The 27,763-nt window shown below is 39.0% G+C and overlaps 1 protein-coding gene and 1 long non-coding RNA gene across 6 annotated transcripts in view; one reads left to right on the forward strand and one right to left on the reverse strand.

The window, feature by feature from the left end:
• LOC115219285 (fibronectin type 3 and ankyrin repeat domains 1 protein-like) overlaps positions 1 to 13,031 on the forward strand; it is a 27,445-nt gene extending 14,414 nt beyond the window's left edge. For 3 of the 5 annotated variants that reach the window (XM_036508738.1, XM_036508741.1, XM_036508742.1), the window contains 4 exons: positions 2,577 to 2,749; positions 4,196 to 4,240; positions 4,841 to 4,941; positions 7,568 to 7,824. In XM_036508738.1, coding sequence (XP_036364631.1) covers positions 2,577 to 2,749; positions 4,196 to 4,240; positions 4,841 to 4,927 — 305 coding nt within the window. In that variant the 3' untranslated portion in view covers positions 4,928 to 4,941; positions 7,568 to 7,824. Of the gene's footprint in view, positions 1 to 2,576; positions 2,750 to 4,195; positions 4,241 to 4,840; positions 4,942 to 5,867; positions 5,933 to 7,567; positions 7,825 to 12,958 lie in introns of those variants that run through there. The other 2 variants (XM_036508739.1, XM_036508740.1) reach the window with 2 other exon arrangements.
• Positions 1 to 14,165, reverse strand: part of LOC118765919 — a 25,517-nt gene extending 11,352 nt beyond the window's left edge. The window contains exons 1-2 of the long non-coding RNA XR_005001832.1: positions 14,149 to 14,165; positions 4,728 to 4,731 (exon numbers count right to left, since the gene is read on the reverse strand). This is a non-coding gene — a long non-coding RNA (uncharacterized LOC118765919). The remainder of the gene's footprint in view (positions 1 to 4,727; positions 4,732 to 14,148) is intronic.
• Positions 14,166 to 27,763: the final 13,598 nt, after the last annotated feature.

Consider the following 27,763-nt stretch of genomic DNA (forward strand, 5'->3'; position numbering starts at 1 on the left):
TACTGCATTTCCACCGTGAATAGCAGAGTGAGGGTGTGGCGTAGGAGGGGTGAACACTACAGAGATGCATGTCATGGGGAGAGACACGTGGGGTGGCCAAAGCATCATGGTTTGGGGTGCTGTAGGCCTGAATCAGAGAATTGGGCTCCTTGTGTTCCAAATTGTTGGTGCAGGCAGAGGGAGTGGCATCACAGCACAGTGCTACATTGACCAGATCCTAACACCTCTCATCATGCCCTTCTTTGCACATCACCATAGCTACGTGTTCCAGGAGGACAATGCTCCTTCCCACACAGCCAGGGTCATCATGGACTTCCTGCATCAGCACATCAGCCCAGGTTTGAACCCAATTGAACACCTAAGGGATGAAATCAAGAGACGGCTGAACCAGGTTGTCACAAGGCCGATAACTCATGTGTAACTGTAGGCAGCTTTCCTCAGGGTATGGGCACAGGCTTTTGTGAACCACCTCATGCACTCCATGTACCGACGGTGTATGTCCATTTTGAACACACAGGGAACATGGTATTGAATACGTCACGCCCTACAATCTCGATGTACTGGATCCACCCACTACCAGAACACATGACAACGACCCATAGACTGTGGTCAAAGTACATCCAAGAATTTGACTTTATCAGATTTATCAAAATTTATCCCTGACATAATGAAATTAAAACATATTTCAGTTACACGTCTCGCATTTCTTTTGCAGTTCAGTGTAGATATAAAATCTCTACTTAATAAATTGTCAAGCAAACAAAGGAAATAATGATAATTATCACACTCAACTAACTGAATTATTGTGTGTGATTGTGTGAATTAGGGAAGAAAACATCAACACATCAATTGAAAAGTAAAACCTAAATGTGTGGAACCTGTAGTTTTTGAGTTTGCACATGATATTTTAGTATACTGTGATGTCCTCTCTAGTTGTCCACAAATCTACCATTTATTATTATTAGTGTTATTTTTAGAATGGATGATATATGGTAGAATTGATAGAGTACTAGATAAAAATGCCTTACAACAATTTGTTATGTGTCTTTATATTCTGAGTTTAAATCCCACCAAGAATTATTCTGATTTTCATCCTTTCATGAATCAGAAAGCAATCAAGTACTAAAGATAAACTGATCAACAATGACCAACCCAACCCCATTGTCTGCTTTTGATAAAAATCATTTAATCAATGTAGCAATAGACTAATATGTTCTCATATCCCGTCATGCACTGATTTCAGATAGCAATGGGGCAAGCTTTGGCTTTTATCCATTTGGGATTAGAAAGATAAATCAGTCAAATCTGGGTTCAATTTCAACTATACATCTCAAAATGTGGACATGTGCCAATGTTAGATATTATTATTATTGCACAGGTTGGCAGAACCATTCAAGCATTAAACAAAAATCCTTAAAATATTTGTTCAGGTCTTTATATTCTATGTTTAAACCCTGACAGGGACAACTATTCCTTTCATTCTTTCAGGGCTGATAAAATAAAATACTTGTCAATAGCTGGATCGATATAATATGATTAACCTCTCTTCCAGTTTCTGTTCTTTTACCTAAATTAGAAATTATTATTGTTGTTGTTGTTGTTATTTACATTATTGTTGCTTTGTTTTATACAAGCTGTTCTAGGTTTTGCTCAGAGACCTCAAGTAATACCAAGTTGGATGTTTCATTATGGATGTCATTTATTATTAGCAATGACTTGTATATGTGAAAGAGACCAAGAACTAAGATTCTGTTAAATTTGTAATATTTCAGTTAGAGTTTTAAGAGAATCAAATTTCTGGTTTGTACCTATATTAACATCAGTTGTAGTTAGGTTGATTTAATAATTTAACCTCTTACCTCAAATCTCAGGCCTTTTGCATATATAGAATGTTAAAGCAATGAATTGACAGGAGCAGTATATACTACAAACTAAATACATTTTAATATTTCTTGACTTCTGTGTTCCAACCTCACTGAAGATTTAAAGTTTTTACTGAAACATTCCACTAGCATTCCTAATTTTTCAAGAGTGAATGTATTCTATTTCTATTGGACCACTAGTATTTTTGCCCCGGGTAATTTTTCCAAGAAAGGACTTACAGCACATCATTGTATGTGTAGCAGCAGCACCATTCCAAATTCAGGAGTTGTATTCCATTATGAATCTTACTTGTGCTTTGCAGAGAATCAGCAGCTTATCAGAACAAGTATTTTCTGGAACTGAAGAGCAAGTCTTGACTTTAAAATGCAGTTGTAACTATGTTATCTGTTGACAAGAAAGTTCATCAGAGGTTATGAGGCTTTGTATTTGTGGCAACTTTAAGGATTTTAATTACCTGTTGTACAAGACTTGAGAGGGTGACATATAAAATTGTATGCTAGAGATGTGCAGTGATTGTGTCTTAGTGTTGTTGAAAGAGACAAAATTTTTATATCCCTATTGAAATATTTGCACCCACGAACATCTTTTAGTAGGAAAACTGAATACATTAACTGAGTTTCTATTAAGGAATTCATACGTATGGATTGACATGATGTATTCAGTGTTCTGTGTTTTCTTTTTTTTTTTCTCAGCTTCTCTTTCTGGTAACAAATCAGTTGCTAAGACATTGATCTTCGATGGAGCTAATATTGATCTCAGAGACAATGATGGAAAAACCTGTTTAATAATTGCAGTCATGAATGATCATGAACAATTAGTAGAACTTCTCTTGGAGAGCAACGTCAACGTCACAATATTAAATAAGGTTAGCGGATTCCTGTCTCCTCTATTATTCATTGTAGATCATCATCACTGACATTGTTGATCAATTTTACTAGTCAGACAAAGTGAACCAAGAATTTTTATGTGCATTGTTTAAGGTTTAGCAAGGGAAAGTGATGTGGCTATGGCCCTGGTAATATTATAATCTGGTTTCAAACAAGTCGTGATTAAGAGCACCAAGAAATACAAAAACACGGGTTAAAATTGACAGCCAAACTGGTACGATATGAATAATACTGTTAGTAAAAATACATTGGTTCCTCGTGCAGTTTGTACATGATGATGTGCACAGGAAAAGAACAAAGTACGTTAAAGTCTTCTGCTGACAATTCTCTCTTCTCTGAGAGTAGCTTAGAGGAAATTCTTTATTTATAGTGGTAGGGTGACTCAAAACACACAATGCTTTTCTGGTCTGGCAAGTAGTCTAAATGGATAACTTAAAGCATCCAATCGGCACAAATGGGTTTGGTCATGTGACCACTTGCATAAAACAAGTGTAGAAGCTGTTATGAGCCTATTTAAGCTTAAGAAAACCAAATTGTGAATATATACTTGCTACAAAGGGTAAACAAAATGGCTGTTGTAATTTTCAATTAAACTTGTGATCACCAGGATCAGCCCATACTGTTATGATAATAATAGTGATTATGGTTTCCAAGATAGGCACAAGGAGAGTAATAATTTCATTCAACTTCCTTATATGGTAAATAGTTTTCTTCCCCTTTTTTTTTAATGAATAAAAATAATAAAGTCAATCCTGGAAAGAATTGAACTTGAAACCTAAAAGAACATAGCTAAATACTACAAGCCATTTCGTCAGGTATTCTGCCACTCATTGTCTCACTAATAATTAATGCTAGTTCAAACCAGTAAAAAAATAAGTTATTATTAATAGTTTTGTAAAATAGTGTTGTGTTATGAACTGAGTGTATTAGTTTTGATGCCTTCATAGATTTAGTCATGCTCCTTTACTTTCTTATCTCAAATCCCATCAAGGTCAAGTTTGTTTTTATTTTGATAAAAAAAAGTACTAATCAAGTATTGGAGTTGATATAATTGATTGTGCTTTCACTCCTGAAATGTGTGGCCTTATGCTTATATTAGAAATTGTTATTGTGATTGAAGACAGGAGAGGGTGTAAGGGAAGAAATGAATAAACATTTTTCAGTATTTGGTTTTGTCTCTCAATTCTAGACCTCATGGCATTAACTTTCCCAATGATCCTTTGGGTCTTAAAATATATACCAAAATTAAACTGGAACCTAGTGGCTCTATGTTCAATAAAATAAATATATTGGGGTTGATCCAGTTGATACATTCTCCTATCCCCTACCAAAAATAGCTTTGTTACTTAGAAATTAATATCAATGTATGAACAACCATTTACACTGGCTTCATTTTTTTCTTTTTCTCTTTCTATCCTTTTCAGAGTGGTCGAACAGCATATGAAATAGCAGTTGCCCTTAAAAAAACTGTGAGTAGATTTATTGTTCAAGTTAACTTTTGAAAGCAGTATGGTTTATCAGTTTCCTCTTCCTCCTTATTCTTCTTCCCTTTTTCTTTCTTCTTCTGGTTTTAGGTCAGCCCTGATTCAGTATCAAATTTTGAGAGAATAACTGTGTGATCTGTAGATGGAAAATGTTTTGGATGTGTGTTAACTGTTTTCATCATTTAACCTGCATTCCAACCATGATTATACCATCTTTTTCTCAGGAACCATATGAACAAAATAAAATAAAAACGGTATCCATTAATATAACCGTCTTTCTAAAGTCAGAAATGACTGGAATATTCATCTGTAACCACAATGTCTATTACTCAGTGTATCTAGGATTCTATTGTCCAATTATTCATTTTTAAGATTTGAATTGATCCCTAATTTCAGCCATTCCATAGATATTGTTTAACCATAGTCAGCCTGAAACAGCAGGTCCATGGTGAAAAGTATTTTGGTTATAAACCATCCTTTTTTTTTTGTGTTGTAGACTACTATTAGTTTCCTCTAATTATGGTTTATATTATAAGGTTATAAGTTTATTTTTTTGTTGAAGCCATTTTTCTTTTCATTTGTCAGGCAATAATAAAGATCTTGGATAAATATATTAAAAGTAGAAAGAATAATATTCCTAAGGAGGAGACCAGAAATGTTAGTGTTACATAACTTATGGAATTTAGGTATGTGTCTCTTTGCATCTTCTCAGATGTTTACAGTTTATTTTCTTCTTTATATCATCATGACATGCACACACATGCTCCTACATGCACATATATTAAGCAGCTACTTGTTATAGTTAAGCGCAAACTAGAAGTGGCTTTAGTGCGATGCTGATGTACGAAAAGTACCTCCTCCCCACACCATAGAAGAACCAGGAGGAGGAAGATAATCTGGTTTAACCCATCATTCAGCATGAATGTACTTGCTAATAAAACCAAGAACTTACTAACTATTGTAGGACAATATATTTCCTACTGGTAAACAGATGCAACACTCTTGAACATCATCAATAACTTGATAACTTTAACCTTGATCACTCACCAAAACTACTAAAAACATTGACCCAGACAGCCAACTTGTAACTTGAGAAATTCCAATACTACCCACTCAGAGGATAATGTTTTTCCAAAACAGATAATTGAAAGGAATCATACAGTGCTCACATTGAAAACATTCAAAATCTGTTATTACCAGCATTTATGCATTAAAATCAAGAGATATGAAAATTCCATATCCTTGTTCTAATTTATCTGGAAACTTAAGGACCATGAATTGGAATGTATTTCATTAACACAGAGTATCTTTAACAAAACCTCTCCATGCTTCAGTGGATTCTCAAACTGAAGATTGTGCTTATCTGAAATCTTCCTGATATTAAAACAACCAACAATGTAACTTAAATGGAGATCAGAAATATTATCTCACTGTGGCCACCAGAAAAAATTCCCCCTGGATAGCTCCCTACTGATTCAAACTCATCATGGTCAACAAGCTCGAGTCAGTAGGAAGGAATGAGTAAGCATGCAAGCAGGCATGCATAAAAAATTTCATGTATATTTGACAAATATATAAATCAATGTAATATACAAGTATATTTACATTTCAGTTTTGGAAGGAGCACTATAATTTTTGCAGAAAATATCTCATAGACTGGCAAAGTTGTTGTTCAGATTGAAATTGTTTGATTGTTGCATACAAATAAAGTGTGAGTAAAAAGTAAGTTCCAGGAAGTTGTAATTCTATGGACAAAAGTTAGTTTGTACAAAATTTTGTTGATGTACAAGATGGAGAAGAGAACTGTGAAAATATAATCTGTGTGAGTTTGGGTAGTTCACAGAAGTGTGGTGATGATAAACAAAATAAAGGAGAGATAAAGCATGTCAATATTTTAGTGGTTGTTGCGACAAATGACTTTTGGGGGCTACATATTCTAGATTGTTTGCATGCATAGCAAGACTTTAAGAATATATTTATTCATTATTTGATAATAGAGTATAAGTTATCAGCTTACCAATTTCAAACCAACTATATTATATCATTGTGTTTATTCTATGTATATTATCTATTACTTCAGATCACCTAATTATCAAACATAATGTAGCAATAATATTCGCCATAGACAGGCCATCTATTAAGGAAGACAAAAGGAGTCCCCGCAAAAGCTCTTTTAGCTTAACAGATACATAAGTTGTATGTTTGTTTGAGTGTAGTGTGTGTAAAAATGTGTATCCATGTTCATGAATGCATTTAGATATATACATTTACAAATGAATACCTACATAGGTGCTTGGAAAGAGACATATATATCTATACTATGTGCTATATGGAAAATTGATATATACTATGTATGTTTTTGTATGTGGTTTTGTGTATTCTGGGGTGAGCAATTACCTTGAGTTATGTCCCTTTAGGCAAAAATTAAGGTAGAACTTAATCATTGGTAAATAGAAATTGATAAGTACCAGACAAAGTGGTGCCCCAGCATTGCCACAGTCTACTGAATGAAACCAGTGAAATAATAAAAGAATAAAAAAAAAGTTGGGAGGATTCGAATCTCAAGTTATTATTTGGGAGTGGGGTGTCTATCAATATTAGAAAAAATATTAAAATTACTTTTTTGTTTAAATATTTTTTTAAAAATATTTATTAGCAACAGAGACAATATTAATACCAAGAGGTAATATTTATATCTACTTAAATGAGGATGTTCTATTAGAACAAACCATATTGCAGTAGTTACCATGAGAGAAACTCCCATATTGGCTTTGATGCAAAATATTTATTAGTGGTATAAACAAGAGTGCATTTTGCACCAGAATCCAATATGAGAGTTTCTCCACAGTGTAGTTTGTTCTAACAGAACATCTGCATTTACATTGGGATAAATATTACCTTTTGTTATAATTACTCCCACTGTCACTAATGAATATCTTTTAACAAGCTCACTGGCCAATCACAACACCAGTACCTGTTCTGGCACTGTTATTCTATATATTGCTGGTAGGGAGATGAATTGCTGCGATCTCTAGTGGTCAAGTGTCCATCATTGACAAGACCAAGGAAGGTCGAAATCTGGTAGTCTCATCCCTGGAGGTGGCAAGGATTTATCTCCCCACTAGCAATATAAACAAGAGTGCATTTTGCATATCAAGCCAAGATGAGAATTTCTCTCATGGTAACTACTGCAGCATATTTTGTTCTAACAGAACATCCTTATTTAAGTGGAGATAAATATTACTTCTAAATATATTTTGTTAATTCGTAAACCTCTATATTTATCAGAATTGTAATGCTAACTAATTCCAGAATCTGGACATGCATTGGGAAAAGACCTTCAGATAATTCTCTGTCTCCATGATGTCATCATACCTTGCAATTCAATGTGCTGATACAATGAAAAGAATCAGGCTTTTATCTGCTTGCCTGAAGTCATAAAACAATTTATGTTGTAAGACTATTTTTATCTTCTAGGATTTCAACAAAACAAATGAAAACAATTCTGACATTCCAGAAGAATCGTTACAATAAAGTTACTTCCTTCACTCATCAACTGCCATTTTGAACTGGACATTATTGTTGTTGCTGTGATGTCTTAATCTTCTACATTTTTTTCATTTCATTTGTTTCAGTTTTATACCTTCTTTTTCTTCTTCTGTGGTAATTTTTATTTGAGGGTTGGGGAGAGACAAGAGCTTGTGACATTAGTACATAAGCTCTTTTATTATTTCTCCTTCATGTATATAAATAGATACATATGTATGTATATGTGTGTGTGTGTGTATACACAGCTAAGTAAGATATGGGTAAAAACCTTGTAGAATGCTATGCAAAGCTTGTCCATAGTTATTGGCTACCTGATGTCATCATACAGAGGAAATGCTCCTGCTACTGGATAAACATCAGCAATTCCAAAATAATCCTTAGAGTTTATATATAAAACAAAAAAGATGTAAAAATGTATCAAAATAATTGTAGTGATTTTAGATAAAGAATGTTATTAGTTCTATTTTCTATCATTGTGGTAAGTAGCTTGCTTACCAACCACATGGTTTGGATTCAGTCCCATTGCATGGCACTTTGGGCAAGTGTCTTCTACTATAGCCTCGGGCCGACCAAAGCCTTGTGAGTGGATTTGGTAGACGGAAACTGAAAGAAGCCTGTCGTATATATATGTGTGTGTGTCTGTGTTTGTCCTCCCAACATCGCTTGACAACCAATGCTGGTGTGTTCATGTCCCCGTAACTTAGCGGTTCGGCAAAAGAAACCGATAGAATAAGTACTAGGCTTACAAAGAATAAGTCCTGGGGTCGATTTGCTCGACTAAAGGCGGTGCTCCAGCATGGCCACAGTCAAATGACTGAAACAAGTTTAAAGAGTAAAAGAGTACATATATATATATATATATATATATATTATATATATATATATATATATATATATATATATATAATATATATATATATATATATATATATATATATATATATATTTATATATATATATATATATCTATCGGGGTCAATAAATTGAGTACCAGTTTCGCATTGGGGTCGATGTAATCGACTTTATCCCTTTGTCTGTCCTTGTTTGTCCTCTCTATGTTTAGCCCCTTGTGGGTAGTAAAGATATATATATATAGAGAGAGAAAGAGAGAGTATGTGTATGTATATAATAAAGAGGTGGTAAAAGTGTGTCATAAACTCTTGTCTCTTCCCCATGCCACCCAAAAGAATACCACATGAAAAGAAAGGTAGAAGATTGAATAATACCTATGTCAATAAGAGACAAGGCACAAAGAAAAGGTTTCCTATATATGTATATGTGCACATGTGTATATACATATTCATACATTTGTTTATAAATATACATTGTGTGTGTGTGTGTGTGTGTGTGTGTGTGTCAATAAGAAATACCAGAAACATAATTGGTATTTTGAAGCTTTATAATGTTCACTCATTTCCATAAGCCACTGGATCATATTGGTATTTCAACAAAAAATTACAGTATGTTGTTCATTGCATGCCGTTATACATTCTAATCATACATTTTATGCAGAAGGTGGTACACCAGAATAAGGGTGATAGAAGAGGATGAGGATGTAAGGGGGGGGGGCACACATGTACATACATTCATAGATGCCTACATGCATGCACATGTGCTTACACAAAGAATAGAGGAAATTGGAGAAAGTGAGGCAGAAAATCCTGGGGTTTTAATTATAGTAACTACCAGCAGTTAATGTATATTTAACAAATATATATTTAAAAAATTAATATATATGCATATTTACATTTTAATTTTGGGTGAGAGGGTAGTGATTATAAACTTTTGTCCATAATGTCCCAATTTCCCTTATCCTCCCTTAACAACATTGTCATTCCCTGACAAACAACTGGAAATGCTCTGTCTCCTGCCTGTTTGATAGCATCTACCTGAACAGTAGTGAACAAGTCTGGCACATTAGCATAAAGATCCTAGAGTAGACTGTTCAAACCTGACCAGTTTTCCTTCCCACAATCAGGCAGTACCTCCAACATTTCAGCTGCCATTATCAATTTTCTGTAACATTCCACTTCTGGCAATAATTGAGATGGGCACTGAAGTTCACTGTCTCCATTCCACTGCTTCCCACAAATAGTCAGGAAAAGTGTCTCTGAAAAACTACTCAGATCTACCTGGAATTCAATTGCATGCTCTCATTGTGGTCTATCAAAGACAAGATTATGACTTTGTTGCACACTGCATTTCCACCTCAATACTTTGAATGTTTTTTTTCTTTTCATTTTAAGTCTAAGAGTATGGATTCAAACAATGCAATATTTATGTCTCATGTCAAAGAAATGGTCAGTACACATTCTTGATGCTTGTATTTCATATATGATGACTCTACAAATAACTTTTTCCAGTTCACTTCCACCCAGTTCCTTCTCCAATTGTTCTCTAGAACAAATAAATTCTACAACAAATAAATTCTATACCAGTGGTTCCCAGCCTGTGGTCCGCAAAGATAGTACTGGGGGTCTGTCAGCATGTTAAGCTGCCAGACCTTTCAATACCATGGGGTCCATGGGAAAACTCATTTAAATAAAAGGGGTCCTTGGTAGTGAAAAGGTTGGGAACCACTGTTCTATACTAATTTTTTCCTTTCATGGAACACTTCCAATTGTTTATAATTACCTCTATCAATTGTTACTGAATTAATTCACTAATATGGTCTCTGTATGCAAAGAACATGCTCACCTTTCTGTTGCTGGGTACCTGTCTTTATAATCTGTCATTATACCAATCATGGAATTTTGTTTGAGTCACCAATCAACATGAATTGTAGATATCAGAACACAGAGATGGACAAAATGCTGCTAAATATTTTGTCTGGCATGTTAATGATTTAGTGGAGCTGTACAACAGTCACCTCACCACAAAAATCGAGCTTTTGGAAATTTTTTTTTCTCAGTGGATTCCTAGGTTTTCCATGACGGAGATTCCGAATATGCAAAAAATCATGTTTTCAAAATTTTAAATCCTGCCCCCATTTTTTTAATTTTTAACTTTTTTCGAAATTTTTTTTCAGTCTATGTGGAAAAATACAGAAATTAATAATATGGCAAACAAAAAATTAATTAATTTCAAATTTTATATAAAAAAACTCCAAATTTGATCCACACACCCCTTGCCACTCAACAAAAAAGGGTGTGCATGTGCAACAATCTCTACAGCTCACTGAAAATGAATGGTTGAAACAAGTGAAACAAAATGTTTTACATACCCGTTGTATATGTTGGTCTTGTTTTTTTCGCTTTAAAGGTAAACGATTCTCATAGAAGCAAACACAATATAAAATAATTCTGCAAAAAATCAGGTTTTCAAAATTTTAAATCCCCCCCACCACTGGTTTCAGTCATTTATTTTCAGTGAGCTGTAGAGATTGTTGCATACATGCACCCTTTTTTGCTGGGTGGCGAGGAGTGTGTGGATCAAATTTGGAGTTTTTCATATAAAATTTGAAATTAGTTAATTTCTTGGTTGCAATACTGTTAATCTCCGTATTTTTCTACATAGATTGAAAAAAAAAGTTAAAAATTAAAAAATTGGAGGTGGGGGGATTCATTTAAAATTTTGAAAACATGATTTTTTGCATATTCGGAATAACCATCATCGAAAACCTAGGAATCCACTAAGAAAAAAATTTTTCTGAAAGCTTGGTTTTTGTGGGGGGAGGGAGGAGGGGTGACAGTCGTACAGCTCCACCAATGATTCTTCTAGCTCCTTGCCCTCAAATCATTCATTAATATTAATGAGTGAGATGTTCTTATGAAAGTTTGCTGCTGTCTGAAATAACTTGACTGCCTGACCCTTGTTGAGGCATAAACAACCAGAAGACTCAGAATAACAGCTTTAACTGCTGCACACATCTAGGATTCCATACTATCTAATTTCTGAAAGATCAGCTATACCTGGAGTTCCCAAATCCTTCCAGAACAATCATTTATTTATGTGAGGTGTAAACCTTATAGTCATTTAAGTATTTTCTTGCATACAAGTTGAATTTTTCAGATCAAAATTTACAACCCCCCAAAAATAAGTTGACATATACATTAAAATAACTTTGAAGGACTAAAGATTCCTTGTGATATGCTGTGGGATTTAGAAAGAGAATGCTGGTGTTTGAATGTTTACACCACAAACTATACCAGTTTGTATGCCATAAAATGTGATATATGTTTATTTTTAGTGCTGGGGTATTTATAAATAGCCCAGGTCCATTTTTATAGTTCTATATACTCCAAGTATTGTCCTCAGCAGGAGTTTCTCATTTGGTCACTTTTAGGAGGAGTTGGTTCCTCTCACCTTCCTATTTGCTTTATTTTTGTTTGTAATATTATGAATTCTATCATTGCTATGATGTTCTCGTGAACAGCAGTGAAGTTGAGAAGTGTTTGTCCAAGTTCTTGCTATTGCAGCTGTTGTTCTTACTTTTTCATCTTGCAGATCAGTCACACTCCCACCATTCTCCAGGTGACTTTAGACCTACAAAGTTTTCAGGTTTGGAGGATCTTTCTCTTTTTTCAGTCTGATTCTTCAGATTCCGTTTCATGGATAGATGAGGTATCTGAGAAAGGCAGATATGTCAGCAAGAGTTTTATTGTTTGTGTTGTTTAGGAGAGGGCACCTTTCACAGCCTTTGTACATGGTACAAGTGTTTGTCTTGAGCAATTTATTTAGCTGTTTAACCAATTTATTTTGCTTTTTTTTTTTGAGCATTTTAATTTTGTGGCTGTTGATGTCGATTTTGTTATTGTTATTTTTTTTATTGATTTTATTAGGGAAGTTTTGTAGTTGTTACATGACAAGGGAACTGAAAATGCATAAGTTGGTTAGTGACACTGCAATGAAATCCCTCTGCCTTTCTGTCTTTTATTATTATCATGTTTTGTATGTCTCCATTTGGAATTAGAATGAAATTTCTACAAAGTTTTACATGTAAGAACTTCCATCTCCAGGTATTTTTCATGTAAGGAAGATTGAGGATTATTTCCCCAGTTCCTCTATAACTTCCACCAAAATTACTGATTTAAATTTGATGGTACATTATGAATATTCACTTTAGTAGATCAACAAAACATTTTGATAAGAATTAAAAATACTACTCAGGTACACAGGAATTAGAGTGTTTTTCCTATCTCTTCCTAACTTCAGAATAAACTTCCATTAGCAGGTGAAATTTTGAAACAGCTATCACAACCTCACAGGGAAGGAAAAGAAAGAACACAGAATGATGTTCAGGGAGCAAAAATGTAAAGCAAAAAACTTTTTCCAGAATTATAATCTCCATTATAGAAAAGAAAGGAATAGTAAAAAAAGAAACAAAAAAAATTATGGAAACACACTGTTTGTCTTTTGTGGCACCACTTCCATTCTTCAGGTACTATTCACTGCAACAAAAAAAATGGTTTTATCCTCGTCCACATCATTTTTTTATCACACAACTGCGGGTGATTGTTCTGGGATACCAAATGCACCACCTCACTCTCCTGGTACTTTTCTACTCACAATGGAAAATGGCTTTTGCATCCTTGTCATCTTTCTATTCAAACAATTGTAGGTGAATTCACTTCTCAGTCAGCTATTAATTCGACATGTCTGTTGATGTTGCTGTCGCTATTTCGGAGTCACTGTTATTATTACTACACTCTTCTTATTGACGAAGTTGTAGTTATTTAGTTTCATTAGCCTTGCTGACATTGTCATTCCTTTTTACTATTTGTGTTAACGCTATTATTTTTCTTCTTGGTTCTTTAGTTTCTGTTGTGGCCATTGTTGTTGGTGATAAGAGAGATTTTTGTTGCATTTCATACCAGCACTTCTCTCAGTCTCACTATTGTACTGCGCCATATCTGCATGCGTTGTCCAGTGTCTATGGAAGGAGAAAAGCAATTCACTGAGGCAGACGACAGATTTTGCCTAACAGCTACCATGCTTGTCATAGCTGCCTCCCACTGCACCTCCTTCTTCAAAGGTCAAAGGTCAATTAGTTTTAGGCACCGGTGACAAAAATGTATAAATAAAAAGAGGCATACGAGTATTATATAAATTTTTTGATTGAAAAATTGAGTATATTTTGTACATACGAATATACCAGCCTGTGGGCAAGAGTTTCCCCACTTTTGGTTTAAGCATAGATTTAAAAAATTTCTTCCCCTAACACTTTTTTATATTATGTATTAAAGAAGAAAAAACAATCTTCGGATTCCCATCAAAGATTGAGAATCTACCAAAAATTGAATTTTCTCCATTTTTCTTTTCTTTTTTTTTTTTTAAGCAAACTTTTATTTTACAACTATTCCATGAAAATTGAGATTTGAATTTAATAATTACATATATAACACGTATGTGTATGATACAATTATATTACAAAATCATTTATATTACAAATCCAAAATCGGAGAAAATACAGACATGAACGAAGAAAATGCTGTTTTTAAAAAAAGTATAGAATCTCAACTAGATGCTTAATAAATGGAAAAAAAAAAAACCTTTCAATGAGTGCAAATAACAATTAGTGAAAAAGAAAATAACAGCATCCTCATTCCTTCAAATTAAAAATTTATGATGTTATCTTAATCGCTCATGCTTGAATAGACAAACTCAAACGTACATTATTTGCACTAGACGAATATTTGTACTCATCTTGTTTGTTGTTTCGGCTGATACACCCTCCAGCCTTCATCAAGTGTCTAGGGCAAATTTCAAAGCTGGCTTCTCATTCCCAAGGTATTTTTCAATATTATTGTTGTTGTTGTTGTTGTTATTATGCAGATCATAATAATAACATAAAAAAATACCTGCATCTTTTCGGTTTGAACAGCAGTTTTGGGATCTTTTCGGTTCGAACGGCAGTTTTTAACATAATTTCTAGGTAACTAAAAAATTTTAAACTTCGTATGCTGGTAGAATGTATTTATAAAACATCTTTTTCTCTTGGCTTTATTGAGAAAATTCTATAGTTTTTTGTTGTTTTTTTTCTTCAATTTCTAAAATTTCAACCAATCACTGACGTCTATTGAGGTAAAAAAAACATTCTGTGCCGTATGAATATGTCCCTCGTTTAAGAAACAGATTGGGTTTATTTACATTTGTGAAGAAAAAAAAGATACCCTTCCCCCACCCTTAGCCCTAACTCTAACCCTAACCCTAAAAGAGATTGAAATGCAATAGATCGATACTAGGGTCATAATTATGGGTGACAATTTCATATGACACCGCTAGAAAACTGCCGTTCAAACCGAAAAGATCCTAAAATATATTACATTTGTTTCAGTTAAGTTTTGAAATAATGAGGAATTTAGTAAAATAACTTTGTCATTATGAAGCTGGCGTTTGGAGCATTTTTTTTTTCCTTTGAAAAAAACTTGCAGATGCAAGTGCTGCCAGTTGAAAGCTTTGCATACCAGATGCTAGCAAGTATAAAGGGTCACCAGGAGAGAATGCGCACCGTTTGGGGGGCCTTCCTCTCAACAGCAACATTGTGCAATCCCCCCCCCCCCAACAACAACAACATCACCTCCCTGAAATGAGGCTCGCTGGCTAGACTAACTGGTTATTAGGTATCGCTCAATATTCTAGCCATTTTCATCGTCTCTTTTGAACCAAATCCAGTGGCTTGCCTTCTCCACTGTACTCGAGATATCACTTGTGGTGGTATTTGTCAAGTTCATTTCCGTATTGGTCATTGGATTTGATTGATTCTTGACCAAGCATGGGTTCTAACATCTACCAATGTGAATCAGTAGATGTTACAAAACATTACAGAGGCGAGTATTGTAAATCCGTAGCCTCCGCCAGTCTTTCCTGGTGTCAATAGTATTTCCCATTATCAGCTTGTCTTTCCGAGCAGTCCTCTTATCTTTTCTAGATGCCTTACCGTCTTTTTTGGTATGTCAATGGATACCACCATAAGTTCTTGGATCTTTGCAAACAACTTGCTGGCGTTTGGAGCATAAATTAACATGAAGCTTTAATGGAAGATTTTAATTTAGTTCACTTTAAAATAGGAACTTTTTGTCACAGAACAAAGCCTTTTAACCATACAACCATACATATACATGCATACACACACGCACACACACATGTATGCATGCACGCACGCACACACACAACATAACTTGATTGGCGCTCTCAGCGCTATACTATATAGAGAAACGAATTTGGTGAACTATTAAGAGAGATGTAAGCACAAACGAAGGTGATAAACATCGCAAAATGACTGAACAGTTAGAAGTCATGCTGTCAGGCACTTAGATCAGGGCTTGGGGGACTTTTTAACCAGTTACCCCAAAATATATTATTTACTCCAACGTCACCCTCTTGATTTGAAAAGAAGAAAATCATTGATGCTTCGAATTCAAAAGGTTTATTGAAACTATTTATATGGAGAATACAATTATAAATATAAAAAAGTATAGACATGCGATAAAATAAATTATGAAACAAAAGGATTTTTCTTGAAACTTTCTCACTTCAGGTTTTGGAGAAATGATTCCTTTTTGTTACAATTACAACAAAATTGGGACATTTTGATGCCAGAGCAATTTGGATGATTACTCTGCTTTGTTTTTTGTTGCATTTATCTAAATGCGAACGAGAGAAGGTATCGACGTGCGGAGTACTTTTACCCGGAACATGCTTAGTAATGAATTTGTACTGTGATTGGATCAAACCCCACCTAGTTATTTCTGTCGGAATAAGGAACACGTTGTATTATATAATTTTACTTAAGTCTAAGAATTTCATTTTTACCCCACTTGGAGTAATTTACCGTTTGCCGATCCCTCCGACTTAGATAATTAACATGTGTCATTAAAAATGTGAAAGTAAAGTGCACTCGACCTGATGAGTTACGCAGGAAAATGTTTGCTAAATTAAAATCCTAGATTATGCGCGAAATACTTTGGCTCATTATAATTGTGGTGTCGGTGGAGAGGACGACAGATAAGGGAGGGCGGAAGCAGGGCGCATGCGCAGGAGGAAGCGGAAGCGGTGAAGCAGCACGCACGTGTGGGATCAACGAAGCGGGCAGTTCGAGCTGAGACAACGAAGCGACTAGACGCATTGACTTTGCTGAGAGAGATCTGATCTTCGCTGAGGTAAGGCCCATTGTATTTCCTTCTCTTTTTCTGTTGTCCTCTTCATCCGTCACACTACAAGCTATTTTGGCATATAAATAAAAACAAAAACAAAAAAAACGAATGATGCGTGCCCGTATTTCGCACGAAATTATAAAACCGTTTTGCGGCGACACGGATGTAATCGCTTGGCTGAAGAAAGTGAAGTTGGTGGCGAAGCTCCATGGTATAAGTGACCTGGCGAGCTTCATGCCGCTGTACTTGGATGGTCCAGCGTTGGCGCTGTATTTAGAGATGGAGGAGACAGACTAACTCAGCGCAGAGAAAGTGGAAATCCGGTTGATGGAGTCCTTTGCGGAGGGAATGTTTGAGGCATATGGTCGCTTGGGTAGAACAAGATGGACTGGGCAACAGGTGGATGTGTTTGCCAATCAACTTAGGAGATTGGCTAAACTGGTGGGTTACGAGGGAGAGTCGCTGGACCGGACGGTTAGGTTGGTGTTCGTGACTGGCTTTCTTGACAACATGTCGGTCGAGCTACAGCAGCTTCCGAATGTGCATTCGATGCCGTTGGCGGACATCATATCTTGGGCACGCGTATTAGTTTTGTGCAGCAAGACGACGTCGGTAGCAGCGACTGCAACATTGAAAAGTGGCCGAGCTAGGAGCAGCAGAGAGGGGCCAAAGAAAGAACATATGCGACCGTTCAAAGGACAGTGTTTCCGGTGCCAAGGTCCAAACATGGTGCGTGACTGTGTCACCCAAGCCTGAGGTGATTTGCTACCGGTGTCGAGAACCGGGGCATATAGCCAGCGAATGTCTGCGGGGAAACAGACTGCGGGAGACTACTGCGCCGGTAGTTGTCCCTTCGGACCAGTAGAGGCGCGTTTATCGTTGCTACCTGTGGTCGACATTCTGGTGGAGGGGAAGATGTCGCGAGCCCTTGTGGACACGGGCTGTACGACAACCCTGATAACTACAGAAGTGGCAGAGACGTGGAGTGGAGAAAGCAGTGTTAGAGCTGTCGATGGAAGAGAAGTACACTGTGAAGGGGTTACAGATGCATGGATTGTAGTGCAGGGACTACAGCTGACGCTGCGAGCGATTGTGGTTGGTCACTTGGTGGACGAGATCGACGTGGTGATGGGGATGGATGCAATCACCTGCTTGGGAGGTGTCACCGTTAACGAGGCTGGTGTAACATTTGGGTTAGCGGGGAAACCATGCACCGGCGACAACCGTGAGGAAAGGCATGCTGCGCACACCATTGAAGACCAGGATTTTCGGGCTGTCTTTGATGGCAAGAGGTGGACAGTGGAGTGGCACTGGAAGGGAGAGCCCCCGATGTTAAAGAATAAAGTGGGCTGCTATCAGCATACTCTAAAAGGAGAAGCCAGAAGTGAGTTCGAAGGGAGGTGGAGCAGTGGATTAAGGAGGGCCTATTGATCCCTTGGGAAAAAGAAGAGAGCAGAGTCCTGCCACTGATGGCGGTGATACAGCCCACAAAGCATAAGGTCAGGCCAGTGCTTGACTTCCGAGAGCTGAATGACCACGTATCATGTCATACAGGCGGTGAGGCCACGGATGTCTGCGGAGACACCTTGTGAGAGTGGAGGCAGATGACAGGGTCTCCACGATTGTTGATTTGAAGTTGGCATACCTATAGGTGCATGTGGCTGAGAAATTGTGGAAGTACCAGCTCGTCAGGTATAAGGGCTGGACGTACTGTCTGACCAGGTTGGGGTTCGGGCTGAATTCAGCGCCAAAGATTATGGCAACAATTCTCAAGGCCATCCTGGGAAAGGTGGACAGAGTAAAAAGGGCCACCAATTCGTACATTGATGACATTCTGGTGGATGAAACCGTAATACCAGCAATGGAGGTCATAGGCCACCTGAAGAGTTTTGGACTGATCGCCAAGCCACCAGAGGCAATGGAGGGAGGTGCTGCACCGGGCCTCACGCTATGGAGAGACAAGGCCGGTGCATTGGTGTTCTGGCGAGGGAATGAGGTCCCTGAACTGGGCGCTAGCATGAGTAGACAGGAACTGTTCTCTGCGTGTGGGAAGCTGGTGGATTGCAGGTTGGCTCCGGACAGCATGTAGCTTTATCAAGAGACGAGCCGAAGGAGTGAAGTGGAATGATAGAGTGGGGGAGAAGACGATCGACATGATGCAGGAAGTCTTGGTCAGAGTAGGAGCAGAGGACCCAGTGAGGGGCAGCTGGTATGTTCCCAAATCAAAGAGCGGGATTGTATGGTGTGACGCCAGTAGCATCGCAACAGGGGTTGTCTTAGAAGTGGGAGGTGTCATGGTGGAAGATGCGGCCTGGCTCAGGAAGATGGATGACTGCAATCATATCAACGTGGCGGAGTTGGATGCCGTGCTGAAGGGGGTGAACCTAGCTTTGAAGTGGGGGTTGCACACCATAGAAATCAGGACTGATTCGGCCACTGTACTTGGTTGGGTGACAGCAGTCATCACCGATGAGCGGAGGGTGCGGACCAAAGGGGCTGCAGAGATGCTGGTAAAGCGTCGATTAGGAATACTGCGTGAACTAACCACTGAGTTCAATCTGAAGCTGAGTGTGATCTTTGTGCCTTCCGAGAAGAACAGGGCAGACGTCCTGACCAGGGTAAAGCGAGCCTGGTTGCAGGTGCCAGAGGATGTGAAGCAGGATGTAGCTGCAGTATGCCATCTGAGTGACTCGGAGTTGCGGAGACTGCACACCATGCATCACATGGGTGTGGACAGGACATTGTTCCTAGCCAGAAAAGTTGACTCCGATGTAACAAGACAGAGCGTGCAGAGAGTGGTTAGCAGTTGTGACAGGTGCCAGTCCATCGACCCTGCTCCGGGCGTACATGAAGCGGGAAGTATTCCAGTGGACCAGGACTGGAAACAACTGGCGGTGGACATAACACACTACCGGCAGGGGACATACCTCTCAATGGTTGACTGCGGACCGGGGCGGTTGGCCATATGGAGAGAGATGAAGACGGGGACAGCAGAAGAAATTGTGAAAGTATTGAATGAGATATTCCTGGAACGAGGCCTCATGGATGAACTGCTTCTGGATAATGGCACTGCATTTCGCTCGGATGTGCTGAAAGAAATGCTTGATGGGTGGAAGGTCAACTGCTTCTTCAGGGCGGCATACCGGCCAAGTGGAAATGGGGTGGTGGAAAGGCATCATCATACCATCAAGGCCATGGCAGAGAGGGGTCACATTTCACCAATCGAGGCTATATTTTGGTACAATATGTCGCCCAGATCAGGACAGGCTGAGGAGTCGGTGCCACACAGGGCAATATTCAGGTATGAGTGGAGGCATCTGTGTACTGCATCAATGCGACCCGGGGCAGAGGAAGAGCACGCCTTCGTGCAGGTTGGGGAAGAAGTTTGGGTAAAACCCCCAAACGCACGGTGTACATCACAATGGGGAAAGGGGACAATAACCTCTGTAAATTCAAAGAATAACATCTCGGTCGATGGTATGCCACGCCACGTTTTGGATATACAGAGAATTGTCCATGCCTCAGAGGATGGGACCAGCAGCAGTGGGCAAGATGAAAACAACACAGGATGATGAGGCCAGCAGCAACATGCCAGGAACCAGTCCTAGGGTCGCACTGCGACCACAGAGGGAACGGCACCCTCCTCCCTGGTTGGCTGATTATGAAACCAGTTAAGGTGTGAGTTCGGGAGCGGGGAGCGAGTGAGAAAGCCGGTTCAGTGATCTGTAGATCAGGGGGGCATGTGGTGTCGGTGGAGAGGACGACAGAAAAGGGAGGGCGGAAGTAGGGCTTGCACTACAATAATGCAATGGATATTAACAGGGATGTTAGTTTAGGTTATATATCGAGTTGAAAACCATTCTTTAAATTTTGTTGATCCAGTCATGAAAGCATCCATACATAGACTATCGAAGGATAGTAGGCTCCGCTCCAAGAAGAAACTAAGGTGACAATGCAGAACAAATGATGCTTTATTATGTAAAAGTATGGATCCGGAAATGAAAATTCCCCCCAAAAAAAAATATTGGAATGGGTGTAAAACAATGGGTAGGAAACGAATATGAAAAAAAAACGCAATGGGAGGGTGGGAAGTGGACTTCGGAAAATTCACAACATCCGAACTTTTCCCTCCAATGAAATTTTATAGAAATATTTTTCAAGCGTCATACATTACTATTATAAAGAAATTTGTCGAAAAAATCTTTTCCAAGGGGGTGGGGTAAGGACTTCGGAAAATTCACAAAATACCTTTGAAATGGCATACATTAAGACTATAAAGTAATTTGTGGGGAAAATCTTGAGGTGGGTAGAGGACTTTCAGAAAATTCCCAAGATCTGAATTTTTCCTCGTTATATTCCAAAATCACATTCAACTTTCTACAGATACTACTACACTACGCAGTTTTTATTTCTATCCACTTTCAATAATTTTTAATGTTTTGGCTTCCTCGCCACAGTCTTCCATCTTCTCATGAATCTGTCTCGTGACAGGTACCTTTTCTCTAGCCTGATCTTATTACTGAGGTGGTAACTAAAAAAGTTAATCAACCCCTGGCCTGATATAAAGGTACCCGACACTACACCTCTCACACATTTCTTTCAGTATGGCTACTACGCAGAAAAAGCAAGCCTTCCTTTCCCTGTTAAGGGAAGGAGGCGGCACAATCTCGATGATAGATTCGGTTGATAGCTGTACTCTTTCCATCGATGACAACAGTTGCTCTGCGAAAACTATCAGTCCCATTAATTCCGGACACTCCACAAATGCGTGCAAAACGGTTTCCCTGTCCTGCCCACACCTCGGACATGGCGAGACGGCACTTCTGTGCCTTGACAGTTTATCACAAACAGGTAACGCCGCACGGAAGCACTGCCAAGCCAGAGATTTCTGGTAATTGTCCAGATACCCCGGCCCAAAAGTTCTCCGGAACAGGTTGATTAACTGATTTTCATCGTAGCCCAGGGTCTCCCCCAAGGCGTCTTCGGACTTAACCTCCTCTAATCCACAATAGAAATCCGTGGTGGAACTCTTGTTGCCGGCATTGCCAGCCCGAAAGAGTAGCTGAAGTGCCTGGCGGCACTCCAGTCCTCCAGCCTAGGTCTCCGCTTGATCCAATTACCAATGTCCGTTAAGGACGTTAATTGCGGAAGGTAGAACCGAACATGTGGTGACCATACCTGCTCTCCATCCAGGTAAAGCCAGAGGTACCTCAACCTTAACGCGAATTTTCGCATCCTCAGCCAAGGCATCCCTAGCCCACTCTTTAGTGGTTCCTGGCAGCAGACAGAGAGCTTCACGAGTGGCTTTCCTCCCTTCCACAAAAAGTGGAAAAGGATTCTCTCCAACTTGTTCAGCCACAAATCGGGGCAAGGCACCACGGTCAGACAGTAGGTGATAATCGATACTGTAAACATCAGCACCACCCCCGCTTTTCCTAGCAAGGATAACGCCTGCCCAGACCAGGTCTGGGTTAGAGCAGTCACCTTACTGGCCACCGCACTCCAATTTTTCTCTATCTGGAGATCTGGCCTGAACCAGACTCCAAGCAGCTTAACATGACCTTCTGTCCAACGCCCCACGACGTTATTGGACAGCATCGGCTTGCCCCTCCAGGTGCCAAGCTGCAAACCAATTGACTTGTCCTTGTTAACCTTTGCTCCTGCCACCGCCTCGTAACTTTTGATAGCCTCTTCCACCACTGGAAGCTGGCCCGCATCAGCCACGATGATGATGTCATCTGCATACACCGTAGCTCCTCTTCCACACCATAGATCATGCGGTGTGCCCCCTAGTGCCTCCAACTTCCGCAATAACGGCTCGAGAGCCAGTACATACAAAAGCGGGGACAGGGGACACCCCTGATGCACTAAGCGTTCGATCCTGAATGGCTTCAAAAGGAAACCATTTACTTTTACGACAGACTCAATGTCGCTGTACAACGCAGCAATCCAACCGCCTTAGACTGGTCGAAATGTACCAGTGCCCCCCCCCCTGCACCAGAAAGCTTCCCCACCCTCTCTAATTCTGGCCTTATCTAGTCTTAGCTGACTCAAAACGAATGGCTCTCTTCAGGGTGAACCACTATCGGTTATTAACCACCGCACCGGTTAACGCCCTCTGTACTAATTCCTCAATCCGGCTACGGTATGCTTCGCAAGTCAAAATAGACTTGTTCAGCTTCCAGTAGCCAGATCCTCTCTTAACTGTACTATCTATGTCCAGTCTACACTTAACTATTCTATGGTCAGTGTATGCTACTTGGACAAGCTGTGGACAGCTAAAACTAGACTTATTTCCAGTTCTTATCACTATCCTATCTAAATAGGACTTGAACCTTCCATCACCACTCATCCAGGTCTACTCTGGGACGTTCGGATGGTCAAGTCTGTAACGATCTGCCAGCTGAAACCGCTTGAGTAGATCCACGAAATGTGAGTTTACTTTCCTATAGATCGAACCAATGCTATCGATGCGCGCATCAACAATAGCGTTACAGTCACCTAACACCACTAATGTCTTCGACGTCACGAGAAAGTTCTCTAGGCGCCGATAAAAATCAGTTTGAAATCCCGATCAACCTGAAGGCCTTACTGCTGTATGTCACATCAAGGACGACCAGCCCACCTTCTGAGTCTACATAGACTGTACTTGTCTGCAGAGCCAAGCCTTTTCGAACGAGTACTACTACACCCCCTCGCCCTCCGGTCCGGCTAGGAGACATGATTTTCTCATAGTCATTCAGGAGGGGCGAGAAGGCTTGTAGACTGTCCAGCGTGATCTCTGTAGCAACCATCACATGCATATCGTGTGATCTGAGGTCGTCGAGGAAACAAGCTTGCTTCCACTTCGAGCTCAGACCACGCACATTCAAACACCCATGGTTAAGTGCAGTCATTTAAAACAAAAGAAAAGCAAGGGTTCTACTTACTCTTTGTTTTTTTTTCTTTTATTGGTGATGCTGGGGCTGACCCCACCACATGTGGGGCAGTCCTTTCCTCATGCTCATTCAAAATCTCCCTCAAATACCGCAGAAGGTCCAGGATGTTCGTGATGGTTCTCGGATGCCTACCCTTCATTTCTTTATACAGTTTTTCCGATATCTACGCACATCTCTCTTCCGTGCCTTCAGGCTGCTGCAACAGCTCTGCGGTGTGGTGCTTTTTTAAAATGTCCGTAATATATTTATCCCTGGTATCAAACTTTACCAGGGTTTTTGTTTCGTCTTTGTTCTTTTTTATTTTTTCTTCTGGGACAGTGGAGCGGTATCTTTTTTTCTCTGCGGTGTGCTGTTTTTCTTCTTTTTTCTTTGTGGGGGATATGGATGGGGAAGGTGCAAGTGTTCGCTTTTTTCTAGGTGTCTTGAACTCCCCCTCGGTCACGTCCATGGTGTCCTCCAGAGGAGTTGCTACTTCAGAGGGGGTGGGTGTATTTGTTTCTGTCGGGACCGATGTGTGCATGGCCTAGGGTTTTTGAGTGTTTTGTTTGGGAGCGGGTGTCACAGATGGTGGGGTGGGAGTATTTGTTTCTGTGGGGGCTAATTTGTGCGCGGGTTTGAGGTCTTGTTCTGTAGTTGAAGGGCCTGATGTCTGCGCACTTATTTTCTTTTTTTTTTCCATATTTCTCAGTCTACACGAATGTGGCCTTTTTTGCCACATTCAAAACACGTAGGCTTTTTGCCCTCTACTTGAATCTTGAGGGCAATATCTTCCCCCAAGAGTACTCTTTCTGGCAACATCTCGATGTTGACGTGACATCAAGCAGCTGAAAAAAAGACGTCCGTCTACGACAAGTGTAAGCAAGCTACTTACCACACAACCACTCTTACATTTTCATTACATTTTTCACCCTTATAAATTAAAAATGTTCAGAATCGTTAAAGAGAGAATGTCTTGTAGTATTTGTTCCATTTATTTACACTCCAAATTCAAATCCTGCCAAGATCAATTTGCCTTTCATCACTACCGGAGTAGATAAAAATAAATAGATAAATGAATAAAGTACTAGCCGAACAGGATCTTTTCTTTTTGATGGACGGAATGTTCTAGTTAACTAAAAAATTTGAAACTTCGTATACTGGTAGAATGTGTCAAAAGAAAACATTATTGTAAACAAAATTGAAAACAAAATTGTAATTCATAACTTTAACGTAGTTTAATTCTTCGAATTTTAACCAATGAAATCCCAGCATTTGAGCATAAATCATTTGCTGCGTTATCGATATTGATAAACAATCATAGCAGATGCACGACACACACACACACTCTGTCACTCTCTCTCTCTCTCAAACACATGCATATACATTTGCACAAGCACATAGTAATTAATATATAAGCGTACACACACATACAAACGGAGATATACATACACACACATACGCACACAAGCATACATACATGTTCGTGAGTTGCCCCTTGCCGCAACAAATTTGCACAAAAGGTAAATAAACCAAATGGGGACCGATGTGTGCATGGCCTAGGGTTTTTGAGTGTTTTGTTTGGGAGCGGGTGTCACAGATGGTGGGGTGGGAGTATTTGTTTCTGTGGGGGCTAATTTGTGCGCGGGTTTGAGGTCTTGTTCTGTAGTTGAAGGGCCTGATGTCTGCGCACTTATTTTCTTTTTTTTTTCCATATTTCTCAGTCTACACGAAAAACTCGTAAAACAGCAACAATTTCATATAGTAGCAATGAAACTTCTTGCCGACATTTTACTCCGTCGCTGTGCTGACGCGTCAGAACCAGTGTTGCCATATGTTGCGACGTTGTCATACACACAAGATGATTGTTTAACCTTTTTATATATACTATAAAATAAAACTCGTAAACCCGGGGTCTGGTAAAGTAGATCCTCGTAAAGTGAGGTATTGCTGTATATTAATTTTCGAAGTTGTAGAAGTAATATAAAGAAGGCCATGAAAGTTGGTTATGGAGGCAGCAGGTTGCCTCAAGGTGGTTATGGTCAAAAGATGTGGCCCCTGAAAAGTGTTATGCTTCTTGGAGTAATGGTTAAGGGGACACAAGTTGAGGTTTGCTCAACCTCGGCTGGGTCGCCTGGCTGAGGGTGTCTAATTGTTGAAAGACTCGAGATACCCCATGACCCCAGGAAACATCACAATAATGCATAGAAAAATTATACCGTTCTGATTCCTAATTAAGGCACAAGTCCAGCAGTTTTAGGAGAAGGGTTTAGTCGATTCGATCGATCCCAGTGCTCGGCGGATCTGGCGGATCTTGTCCATCAAAAAGAAAAGATCCGATATTCGAGTTCTTTATTAATATACTATTTCTAGCATATGCACAAGACCTGAAATTTTGGAGGCAGCTTGCCGATTATATCAACATAGTAGTTGACTGGTTGGTACTTAATTTTATTGGTCTCCGAAAGGGTAAAAGCAAAGCTGACTTCGGTACGATTTAAAATCAGAACGCAAAGAACTGTAACAAATACATTTTTTCCGACACTAACGAATTTACAGTTCTATATTTAGAGGAATTATGTACATTATTTACATTTGACGGATATTTGTCCTCATCTTGTTTGTTGTTAACACAACTTTTGGATCTTTTCCTTTTGAACGGCACATGTCAACACAATTTCTAGTTAACTAAACACTTTTAAACTTCGTATACTGGTAGAATGTGTTTATAAAACATCATTTTTTCTTGGCTTTATTGAGAAAATTCTATATGTTATAAGATATTTCCACTTTAATTTCAAGCATTTCGGCAATTTTAAAAAGGAAAAGATCCCAACTTTTCGGCTGATATACCCTCCAGCCTTCATGAGGTGTCTTAGGGAAATTTCGAACTTGGGTTCTCATTCCTAAGGTATTTGGACCTTTTCGGTCTCAACGGCACTTTTTTCTAGCGGTGACATATGAAATTGTCACCCATAATTATGACCCTAGTATCGATCTATTGCATTTTAATCTCTTTTTTTGGAGTAGGGGTGTGGGAAGGGTATCTTTTTTTCTTCACAAATGTAAATAAACCTAATCTGTTTCTTAAACGAGGGACATATTCATACGGCACAGAATGTTTTTTACCTCAATAGACGTCAGTGATTGGTTAAAATTGCAGAAATTGAAGAAAAAAACAATAGAATTTTCTCAATAAAGCCAAGAGAAAAAGATGTTTTATAAACACATTCTAGATACTACTAGCGAAGACTGGACCCGGTTCGCGCCCACGCGCAATCGCATGTCCGCGCTAGCTAGTCGTAAGTAGTCGATCCTACAACGACTTGTGCGTATGCAAATGAGTTGAAGACAACCAATGGTTCTAATTAATGATCAACACAAGGGGGGTGGGGGTTTAGTGTCCAGTCTTCGCTAGTAGTACCGAAACAAAATATCCTTAAGATGATAAGGAATGGAAAGTTGATATCGATTGATGGATTTGATAAGTTGAAGATATTTTAGTAACAGTTCATTACACGTGTGTATCCGTGTGTAAGAATGTCTAAGCGAGAGAGGACAGCATATTACAGCATTCCATGAAGGGTTTTGTTTTTTGGGGTTTGTTTTGATGTTTTCTTGTTTGTTTATTTACACTGAACCTGCCACCCCCCTTGTGTTGATCATTAATTAGACCCATTGGTTGTCTTCAACTCATTTGAATACGCACAAGTCGTTGTAGGATCGACTACTTACGACTAGCTAGCGCGGAACGCGACTGTGCGTGGGCGCGCACCGGGTCCAGTCTTCGCTAGTAGTACCCACTTTCTACCAGTATACCAAGATTAACATTTTTTAGTTACCTAGAAATTATGTTAAAAACTGCCGTTCAAACCGAAAAGAAACATGTTAACAAAAGGAAACGTAATACATCAAAATGTATGTTGTGTGTGTATGTATGTGTGTGCGAG

This window comes from Octopus sinensis, linkage group LG14 (genome assembly GCF_006345805.1).
Source record: "Octopus sinensis linkage group LG14, ASM634580v1, whole genome shotgun sequence".
Lineage (NCBI taxonomy): Eukaryota > Metazoa > Mollusca > Cephalopoda > Octopoda > Octopodidae > Octopus > Octopus sinensis.